Source organism: Ceratosolen solmsi, unplaced genomic scaffold (genome assembly GCF_000503995.2).
Source record: "Ceratosolen solmsi marchali unplaced genomic scaffold, CerSol_1.0 scaffold47, whole genome shotgun sequence".
In the NCBI taxonomy this organism is placed as follows: domain Eukaryota; kingdom Metazoa; phylum Arthropoda; class Insecta; order Hymenoptera; family Agaonidae; genus Ceratosolen; species Ceratosolen solmsi.
This window is the reverse complement of record NW_011948419.1, coordinates 366,843-378,589: the sequence shown is the minus strand read 5'-3', so window position 1 is coordinate 378,589 and position 11,747 is coordinate 366,843. Positions and strand designations below refer to the sequence as shown.

General features: G+C 41.0%; 1 protein-coding gene across 1 annotated transcript; it reads left to right on the top strand.

Annotated features, from left to right (window-relative positions):
- Positions 1 to 1,019: 1,019 nt before the first annotated feature.
- On the top strand, positions 1,020 to 10,130 carry Vps8 (vacuolar protein sorting 8). Its single transcript, XM_011497753.1, has 14 exons — positions 1,020 to 1,502; positions 1,660 to 1,935; positions 2,092 to 2,385; positions 2,627 to 3,025; positions 3,201 to 3,587; positions 4,551 to 5,006; positions 5,686 to 6,035; positions 6,678 to 7,067; positions 7,391 to 7,844; positions 8,203 to 8,430; positions 8,667 to 8,817; positions 8,963 to 9,206; positions 9,337 to 9,568; positions 9,751 to 10,130. The coding sequence occupies exons 1-14, from the start codon at positions 1,419 to 1,421 to the stop codon at positions 9,850 to 9,852; spliced, it is 4,047 nt and encodes a 1,348-aa protein (XP_011496055.1). The 5' UTR covers positions 1,020 to 1,418; the 3' UTR covers positions 9,853 to 10,130.
- Positions 10,131 to 11,747: the final 1,617 nt, after the last annotated feature.

Below are 11,747 nucleotides of genomic sequence, written 5' to 3'. Positions count from 1 at the left end.
CCCCCCGCCCCCCCGCCACACGGTCACCTCGCATGCATTTATGAAAATCGATCGATAAATTATAGATAACGTCACAAAATATCTAATAATACCGTTGATTTTACTCTCGAGTTTACGCGCTATAAATTGTATTCATTTATCAATTCCAACATTTCCAAGTTTATAATGAAAATACACAGATGTATTCCTCCGCACGATAATTTAAGAATTTACTTGCATCGAGCAATTTACCTTCGCTGTTTCATATTTCCATACTTTTGGTATTGGTTCACAGCGACAAAGTAATTCATGCGGACCCCTCCTCGTGAATTCTTATAAAAATTTTGTCCAATGAATGGTCAATTAATTAATAGCCAATTGGCATATGTGTGTGTGTGTGTGTGCGCGCGTGTGTGTGTGTGCGTGCGCGCGCGTGCGGTGGGCGGCGGGGGGTGGTGGTGGTGAAGGAAGAGCTTTCAGTCGTCGTGTCTGCTCAATTAAGTCCCAACGCTATAAGATTCGTCTTGATTAAACGTTTACCTTCCTATATTCGTCCGATATTACCTCGGCATTTTTATCGAAAATGTGAAAAAGCCAATACCTTTCCGTGGCGAATATGTTTCTTGTTTCCGGGAATTAGTATTTAAGAGCCAATTGCCGTTTGGAGTCGGTGGTCGAGTGGGGGAATGCGCGAGCGAGATAAAGCAACTAGCAACGGTGTTAGCGAAGGACAAACGATTTGCGCGACAACTGTGCCGCGTATTGTAATGGGCCCCCGATTAAATTACAGCTTTCGTTAATAAATTATTAACGCTCTACGTACACGAGTATTTATTTAATTCCGCCATTCTCCCTCTATCGTCACCGCAATACAGCATTTAAAATACGCTAAAATTTGCCGCCCAAATTCAGCAATACGCATGCGTCGTACGTCACCCTTCCTATTCCAAACGTAACGCGCTCGCGCACTAACACACAGTCAGTTGCGTTGCGCGCGTAGGTGTATTAATTATATAGTCGTATGTTTTTATGTTGATTTGGTGGGTGGGTAAGAGCCCCGAAGCGATCGTATTATTATTACGAATGGTTTATCGTTCTTCGAAAATGCATGTAACGAGTGCGTGTACGTGGTGAGATACGTAGTGACCGAGCAAACGCGAAAATTAATAAAATTCTGTGTAACTTTATCTGTTTATCGTGCACCGGTCCACCCCCTACTTACATATCAGTTGGTGTATGCGTGTGTGTTTTTCACTATGTATGTACGTAAGGTTGTCGAATCGAACTTACAAGGTGTCGAATAAAATTAGTAAACGCAGTAAGGGCGATATCCTAGTTGATGCCACTTGGCTTTTGCATATCTTTCATTATGCTTAGCTGTAAGTGCGATTACGGTAATTCGTAAAAGAAGGAGAGGAGAATCGAGCCGTTGGGCGAAAATGGCTGAAGAAAACGGTTCGAATTCGGAAGTCGGTTCCCAGGAGAATCTAACAGCTGATGTAATAAATTTGGAAATCGAGGAGGTAATCAATCATTTATTTTCTAATACTTTTTCATTTTTCAATGTAATTGTCATTGTTGAGATTAGCGTGGCACACCCAACGAATACACCTTAAAGTATCATCGATAGTCTATATTGTCGTATTTGCAGTTTGATTATAAGTGTTAATGACTTTGCAGCTGGATGATGTCGAATATGCCATTCCTGCAGTTGACAAGTTGCCGTCCTTGGAGAGCATACTCGCAGAGCCTGATTGTGGCTCGCTGTCTGGGACAGATGACGACACAGGTCTGGTTTCTTTGGAGAAATTGTCGACTAGCGAGACCGTCAGCGTGGGCAGTTTATTGTCCCTTAATTCGCCGAGTAGACCAAAGTCTCGTCAACCAGTTTTGTCAAGCATCATTCTTCGTCACGTGATTCTAAAGGGAATTTGTGCTCAAATTGCCTCTGCCAGTGTAAGAAACCACGGAATACGTACTCGATAAAAATCTTTCAATTGAAAATGTAAAAGTACTACCAACCATAATGCGTAGTAGCGTTAAAGTATATCAATGTAACATTTACTCCCAAGTTTATGTAAAATTATTCAGCTACTTGAAATATTAACTTAGGACAAAATAAACGCCGGGCTTGCCAGTGCAGTGGCAGCAGGTGGCAATATGATGGCAATCGGTACTAGTCACGGTCTTATACTGGATTTCGATTCCGCTCAAACACTAAAATGGTGTCATCGCGATACAAGGCATCAAGGATCCGTTTCGGCTCTTTGCTTCAATCACGACGGGACTAGAATTCTTGCTGGTTTTGCCAAAGGCTACATTCTTATGATCGACAGTTCCAATGGCAAAATACTAAGAACGTTAACCGACGTTCATCCACCGGGAACCGCTGTTCTTCACGTTAAGGTAATTCTATGTAACAATGGCAATTCAATTTCTTCGGCTAATTAAGATCCAATTGTTTGTAACAATAAGTGCAATTTGGCCAACTTAACCTGTGCGTATTTATCATTATGGCACATCAATGCCAACTAAAATGAAACAAAACATTTTTCATTAAAAAGGCAATAGTGAAATAAGTAAACGAGAGACGCTTAAATTCAGTCATTCGCACATCATTGTCCATGTACTGAGTCTTACCGTTCAGTTTACAGATTCTCCAAAATTGGCTCTATGCAGCGACAGTGGTGGCTCCGTGTTTGAACTGACTTTCACAAGAACAATAGGCGTAAGAGGCTGCGAGAGTAAATGCCTATTCAGTGGCTCTCGAGGTGAAGTTTGCAGTCTCGAACCCCTACTTTTAGACGAACTAGCCATACATCCACTGAAAAACTACACGCTGGTTGCAATGGCTACCCTATCCAAAGTTATCGTTGTCTGCATAAGGCCTAGAATGCGCGTCGTTCTAACTCATCCATTAAACGGCGCTGCGATAGCACCACCGCAGGTTGCTTGGCAATTGGTCGTTATTCGTTCCGTTGATGCCACGAGGATAATCGATCCCGTCCTAGCTCTTGGACGTGACAACGTTATACATTTCTACCAAGTAAGTTCCTGCATCACTACCCTGCGAATGTGCCTCTTATCGATAAAGCACAGATAAAGAAGCATTAAAGTCTTAACTGTTAAAGTTCACTGTAAATAACCAAACGCGAATCGACAAAATTCTTGTACAAAACTAAGTAAATGAAGTGTGAAACAATGAAAGATCACGTGTCAAGGTATGCAGCGAAGTTGGAATGCGAGTTAGACTGACGCCCCTGCGACGCATCATTTTAACCTACACGATGAGCAACTTGCGCTGGCTAAACTCGAGGTCATTGGCTGTGCTGGACATTCACGAGAAACTCCATCTGCTCGACGTGCGCACGCAGGAGAACCTCGAGATCCTCGACGTGAGCAACGTCGGACTGTCCTACGCATCGAGCCACTTTAAGGGTCTGTCGACCGGGGGCAACGTGTCAAAGGCGATGGCCCTGGCTGGGGAACGGGCCTGCTATAACACAGTCATAACGTTCGGATCGCAGCTCCTGCTCCTGGGCATGAAGAGTTTGCACGCCATTTGCGTGAGGACGTGGACCGAACGATTGCGCTACTTGACGATGCAGGTACGGCAATGAGGACGCAAAGGGGAGCCGCCGAGTATGGAACATCGGGCTCGCTCCCGTACGATTTGCATTTTCATTGGTCACAGCTTAGCCAAGTCGAAGCTTTAGCGGGGAAATTACGAAGAATGCCATGAAACGAATTAATGAAAAGGAAATTTTAGGACCGAGGTGCGTGCTTCGAATTTGGCTCGTTCCAATATATCTGTGGATTTCAATCCATGCTTAAGTAAACTTGTGTAATGAAAAAAAAAAAAAAAGAAAAAAAAGATATAAATCAATAATTAAATAAACAAACATAACAAAACACAAGGACAGTTGACGTCACGTTTTTAATTAAAAATTAACGTTTGGTGTGTGCATTTATTTAACTCACAAGCTATAATTGTGCATTTTAGTGGGGTTAAGTAGAAAAGCCAAAGTATGAGTAACATCAAATTAAGATTACAGGCGATAATGATAATTGCTTAATTGATCGCGTTGGGTTTAAATTTTGTAAATATTTCTTTTATTACTAGGCTCCACCATAAAATATTCACTTTGCCGAGATTATGGACACGAAGTTATTTTTCCAACTCATAATAGAGAGATTTATATAATTTAGTTGTAATTATCCACGTCTACTATTGCTCGTTTCTTGAAATTCACAAGCCTTCAAGCCATTAACTATTAAGTTAAATATTGAAAGAAAAACAAAAAAAAATGATGTTTAAATAATATCGTATTTTCGAAAGCAGATGTAAATTTTTCAGGGTAACTCGGCAATTCGTATTAATCGATATTCAATTACAAATAGTCTTTTTATAAAATAGAGTCACCCACTCGTCGACTATAATGATAAATGTCACCTCGGCTCGTGTTTTCCTCCGAACGAAGGACGAATAGCCCATTCGTCATCAAATCGATTGTCTTCTCCAACGGGCCAATATTAAATAATAAACGGGCGCCTGTTGATACGATTCACAGAAACGCTTCCGCGAGGCGCTCGAACTCGGCCTGGACTTCTACAGGGACAAGGCCAAGGCCGTGGTCGGCCTGCACGGCTCGAAGCAGCGACGCAAGCAAATCGTCCAGGATAAGGTGTGCCAGGTGCTAGTGAGGTATATGGACGAGCTGCCGAGTTCCCCGGAGGGCAGTAATGTCGAGCTCGAGATCGTCGCTACTTGCGTCGAGTACTGCGTGCAGCTCGAGAGCGTCGACCTCCTCTTCGGCAAGCTCTGGGATCTCGTTTACGAGTCGGAAAGCCTGCGGGCGGGCTACCTGAGGGCACTCGAGTCGCCCCTCCTCGAAGCCAACCTACCTCCCCGGCTCCCACCGTTCGTCGCCCAACAACTCGTCGCCCTTTACAATCGGGAGGACAGGCTCGAGTCCCTGCAGGCCATCATTATTTTGCTCCATGTCGACTGCCTCGACATCCATCAAGTGAGTCCCGTTATCCTCGCTCATCCTTATTATTACCATGGCACTGTGACCGAGCGTTTTCAAATACTTGGGACTTTTACATTAGCAATGAGTGATCGATTCGATAGTTTTATCAGCACAATTATCACCGACGACTATTCCCTTTTCCTCGTACAATATTACGTTGAAATATGTTTTCATTTTCTCTGCCTCTGAGTATGGCTCATCCAATGAATATAATGTGTAAAAAGAAAAATGTATTTTTAAGATTTTAAGTGCCAATCGCGCGTGTGCGTACAAAAAACATTTACAAATCTTCGAGTAAGTATCCGCAACTCGTTTCGTGATGTTTAAAAATTGTGGCTTATCGACGGATCGTAAATACTACCTTGAATAATTCGTAAAATTGGATCGAATGAATTGAAGGAAGAATTGGTAAATTATTTTAGCATTTCGATCATCGACAATACTTGCACATTGTTTTGTTTTTTACCAAAAATTTTGCTTATACGTAATTGTGGCAAAACGATCAGCGATTATTCACTTTAATTTGATAGATTGTTTTGTCGATTAAAAGTAAGCGAGCAGAGGTAATTTTTACGAACGTGACGGTCTCTCGAGTATTAAAACTCATCTGACTTAATAATGATAATTGCTAAAGACGTTGGGTGAGAATAAAAAACGAATTTCGTTCCTCTAGGTGACGACGATTTGTAACGAGCGTGGCCTATGGGAGGCTCTGATTCATCTGCAAACGGCAGCTTTATGCGACTATACCGCGCCGATTCACCAGCTGGTGCCCGTCCTGGGTAAGCACCTCCTCGCCAACGTCGATAGCGCCCAACCGTGGGACTGTATAAACCTGGGCAATGCTCTCCTCGTGTACACCAGCTGCTGCCTCACCGGGCGCCAGTTCCCTAGGAAGAGCGAGCTCCCCGAGAGTCTACCTCGCAAAGTCAAGGCCGACGTTTTGAGGGCGCTCCTCTCCCAGCACTCGAGTCTGGCCAGCGACGCCGAGAGACAGTACCCGTATCTCCGCACCCTTCTCAGGTTATCTGCCGATCATCACCATCACCATCACCATCACCATCATCATCATCATCATCATCATCATCATCATCATCATCATCATCATCGTCGTCGTCGTCGTCGTCGGCGTCGTCGTCGTCGTCGTCGTCGTCGTCGTCGTCGTCGCTACCACCATCATCACCTGCGATCAAATCCCTCCTCCTCGCCATGCATACAAACGATACACAACTACTGTTGCAAAATTCACTCACGACTAACTAATATTGCCCATCACTTGACACATGCACTATGCACTTATAATACGCTAGTTTTTATTTACCGAATAATCCAAGTTTATATTGCATTGATGTTTTGTAATTAAAGTCCCACCTTTCCTCATATTTCGGCATTTGAGTTTTTCATAATGCTACCTTAGAATGATGAAATTGTTTATTACGAACGTCGACCGAGTGGATCGACAATATTAATGAAAAATAAAATACAATAACAATCAATTACCTTTCGATAATTTGATAAGGCATTACTACTAATCGTGTTAGCTTGTAATTCTACTATGTGTAACGTTTTGAGCTAAATCAATCGTATGTATTTAACGTATATCACGTAAAATAATGCAAGCCCGAGGTAATACTCATGAAATAATCATTATTTGATATTATTTAGATTCGACGCCAAGGGATTCCTCGATGCGATCGCCATGGCTTTTCAGGAGCCCGAATTCACCTCGGAAATGGGCTTGAGGCAGCGCCAGAGGGTCGTCGACATATTATTCAACATAGTGACGGCGAGCACGCCACAGGTCCCCGAGAGCTCGGATTACTTGACCAACGAGCAGAAAATATTCGTACTAGTATTCATCGTCGACGAGATCGTCGAGTGTACGGTGAACTTGGAAACAAATTCGTTGTTTAGAATTGTCGAGATACTTTGCCTAGAGACGAGCGGCGATCATAAATCCAAGAGGGAAAACGCAATATTGAAATTGATCCACGGAAATAAGCTCAATAGCTTCGCGGAGACCACACTCCTAAATCTCACCCACAAGGCTAATTTGTAAGTTTTCATTGGGCTATTATCGCGGGACAATAGTGCGCGCAAACGCAATCAAAACAAAAAACAAAAAACAAAAAATAAAAAATTTTCAATTATATTTTCTCCTTACTTTCTGTCCCATTTAATTATTATTATTGTACATCTAGTCCAATATAAAAAATTGTACGTATCGATTGTACACATCCGTAAATAATTCAAACTAGTATTTAGCTGCTTTAATTAAATAATAGTTAATTTAATTGTTAAAGTGTTGATCAATTTACGTGCAACTTTGCTCGAATGTTTAAAAAGAAAAAAAAAAAAAATTTCGTTTTTATCCACAGTTTGCGCGTATCGGAGCTACTGCACACGAATCGCGGCGACTGGAAATCGGTGTGTGAGTGTATGATAGCCGATCCAGCGAGGCACCCGGAGATCCCGCTGCTGCTCCAGCAATTGCCGACGATACAGCTCGGTGAGATAATGATGAAGCAGGCGCGCGACCTGGTGAGTATCGATGCTCCGGGCCTCGCGGGCATCATCGTCGCGCGTCTGGCCGACGAGACGGATCGCATACTCGAAGCCGTCCACGACGATCCTCGGAGCGAGTACGCGTTACTCGCCGCGCTTTACGGGTACACCGAGGGTGGCAAGAGGGAGCTGGAGGCCACGGTCGACAAGGCGTACGAGGAGGAGGAGGAGGAGGAGGAGGAAAACCGTAGCGGCCCAAAGTCGGAGCTGTCGCAGTCGAACCTCCAACGTTTTCTCGAATTGATGTGCGAATTCGAGCCCGAACGGGTAAGTGCTGTTTGGTCATTACGATTACGATGATTGCTTTCATCGCGCGTCGTCCATTATTGTCTTGTAAAGCGTTAGAGTTCGTCCCATACATTTGATTACCATTATTATTTCGCTTTTATAAAAGGCTGTACAAGCTGAAAACAAAGAGAACAAAGTACTGGCGTTTAACGTTGCGAGGTTACGTTAAGAGCGAGATTTCAAAATTTCCCCTCCCAGGTACCTTGCCGTTTGAGTCGCGGTCATTCGTACACGTTAATTGAATATCGTGACCTGTCGATTGTTCGAAACATCGACGCGTTTCAAAAGAGCACGCGGCCTTTTACTTTTATAATCGGGCTCTTTCGACAAATTGAAGGTGGAACAAAAAGAAAAAACAAAACAACCGATATCGCTCACATACATACATCCATTACAGGTTTTGAGGCATTTACGAGGTTCTTACGGCTGTGAATTAGAGGACGCGTTAAAAATAGTTCGACTGGCTAATCGCAAAGACGCGGAAGCCACGCTGCTGGAGCAATCGGCAAATTATCAGGGTGCTTTCGATCTCTTGCTGGGTCGACTTACGGAGATAACGAAGCAGGTAAGGCAAAATGCCACGCTTCTTAATTTGGCCAAGCATTTGTTATTTTATAAACGAATAAATAGCACGATAATACCTTGGGATGAGAAAAATAAGGAGCTTCCCACCATCCCTCTCGCCCGAAATGCTTTGGATGGCTAATTCTAATTTGCTATTGATTAAAGAAAAGATGAAAGAAAAAAAAAAAAAAAAAAATAAACCGAGATAAAACAACAATCAATTTTTCACATTGACAGTTTGATGGTGATAAATCGAGAGAGGAGGAAGCGATTAGTGTAACGGCGCAACTAGCTGGTCTGTGCAGAAGGTCGGCGGGCACACTCGATTGGCTACCGCTTGTCGAGATCACATTGAGCTTGCAATCGGCTCGCAGCGAGGCTCATAAGAGTAAGATATCGAGTTTCTACTGGGCATTTAAATGAAAAAGTTTTTTGTCCAATTGTTGAAAAGAATAATTGGAGGTGTACGGGAGGAGGAGCGCAGGCGAGCCACTGTCCATAATTGAAATGTTAAGTCGTCTCCGTGTTCGCAGGCAGCCGGGCTTTGAGCGAGAAGCTGCTGAAAATAATTTTGGAAAGTCTTAGCGGCACGACCGCTTTATCGACCGTACTCGAGCATATCTTGAAGCAGCCCTTATCGACCGGCGGGACGATGGGCGACGTGAGAAAGCTCCTCACCGACGTTTTAACCCAGTCGAGGTACGAGGAAGTTCTCGTGCAGACAACGGCGAGACTAGTTGGCCTGGAATTGCACGAGGCATTGAAAAAATCGTTGAGGTAATAAGCCCCACGTGTCTCGGCGCCATCCTCCATTGGGGATAGCCTAATCACGAGAACAGCCGATTAGTAGCGCGATTTACTAATACGTCATGCGACCGTTGTTAAATAATTATTACCATTGTCCCAGGGAAGCTGGCAAAGCGCGCGTTAGTAGCTCACTCGTTTGCCCAGTTTGCAGAAGGATTCTGTCGCATACTGCCGATTGCATAGTGATATTAAATTGTAATCATACATATCATGCGGAGTGTTTATCAGAGCCGAAGCTGTGCTACGAATGTTTAAATACGAAAGGATGGTCACACCCAATTACGGACTTTTCACCTCCCACGCCTCAAAGCGCGGATAGCCAAGCAACTCAGGTAAGAATGCAATTTGCCGTCAAAGCTTAATGACCCCGGATGCGCAGATCCTTTGGATCGTTCCACGTCTAATACACGATAATAATTTAGAGAAATTCATTATGTAATGCCAAACCGTATGATAAAACACCAGTCGCAAGTCGCTTATGCTTGCTTACCTTATGTATTTTATTTTAACGTAGGAAAGAAGAAAGCTGGAGCCACCGGCATTTATGCAGAATAAACTTACCTCCTTGAGGCTCGCACCACCAGTTCCTTGGCCAGATCTCGAGGACGTTTTATAGTCTAGTCATTATTCATTATTGGACAATGTAATCGAAGCTATTATATTTGAGAATCCATTAAGTCCAATCTAAGTCAGCGCGTGGTATCGCAACTCGATATACTCGACACCCCTTTGTACATTTGTATGTATAAGATAAGCATATGTAAATTAATTTGTCCGTTATAAAAATAAAAGTAATATATCTGTTCTCGAAAGTAGAGTGTAATTATTCGTATCTTTAATGTTATGTAATTTATCATTAAAATATGTTATTCTAAATTAATAAATTGTCCTTGGTCAAGATGCTTTATTAAACTTATAGAATATATTTTTGTCATTTCACTTGAATTAAATTACATACACGCTCGGTGCACTCGTGTTTTGGTTAGAAATTTTATTTTTTTTTTTTTTTTTTTTTTTTTTTTTTTTTTGTTTATTAATAACGAATTTTTCTTAATCTACGTGTTTATGGTGAAATAATTATATTTCAATTATAACATAAGCAATGTTTACAATTACTACATAAGGATACATTTTTTAAATATCTTTTTTTCTTTTTTTTTTTATCCATATATATATATATATATATAATTCTGATGTGAAGATAAATATTAGTAATTTCTAAATGTGTACATAATGACAAGATAATAAAAAATTTCTACGAGGCTGAATTATGAAGATGAGTGTGTCAGGGGTTCTATTTCAGACTGTTTTTTTTTCCATCACTATATCAAGTCTTAATTTCAATTGATATTGTTGTTACAAAATTTGGGTTGAAAAATAATAAAGCCGACAATAAAATGGAATTTCATAGTTATTTTATTAATATTTTATTGTGTTCTTGTACTTATAAAAATATTGAATAAGTTTACGTTCGAAATAATTCTGAAGCAACACTTCCAATTCATCTTCTATCTTTTGTAAATAATTTTTCATCTACTTAATTATTGATAACGACAATATTTTGTTTTCCTTACAAAAGCTAATCAGTGGGTTTATACAATAAAATATTCACTTAAAAAATTTAACCTGACAATAGTTCCCCTGATTCAAATAAATACAAAATGTACAACAAAAGAAAGTGCAAACATTAAAAAATAAAAAAAATAATTAATAATAATAATAATAATAATAATAATAATAATAAAAATAATAAAAATAAAACTGAAAGGAGAAAACAAAAATGTCACCTTTACAAAAAAACATATGAAACAAGTAATCAAACGGCTCGAAGTATTTATAGTACGCAATTTCGGGCATAAAATAAATGATAATCCGTGCCAAAATCAAGTAAGTGAAACTTGTTCATACTGAAATTGAATGGTAATGAGCGTATTGCATTGTATCTTGTAGCTTCATTTATGAGGTAAAAGTGATACAGGCATCGGAACTTTTATTGAGCTTATTTTTCTTTTCGCACGGAAGCTCATCTTCGTCTATGTAGTTTAAACGTCACAAAAGGAAAAACAAAAAAACAAAAAAAACAAAAAAAAAAAAAACAAAATAAAAAATTGAAATAATAATAATAAACGGACTTTAAAAGAGCTCCCTCACCGAGACGTCTGTTTTTCCCTTAATCTTTTCATCCGTATATTTCTGTACACGTGTATCGCTATCGCACATCTGTTATCATCAGCTTTCGTTCTCGCTCTTTGTCGTCTCTCACCCTGAACATACTTCGGAATACACACGAGTAATATACGCGCGTGCACATACATACAAATGGCATTTATCATTATCGTTATTATTAATCATCATCATTGTAATCGTAATCGTCGTAATCGTCGTAATCGTCGTGATCGTCGTCGTCGTCGTCGTCGTCATCACCACCATCATCATTATCATCGCCATAATCGTCGTCATCACCACCATCATGACCACCATCATCACCACCATCATTATCATTATCATTAA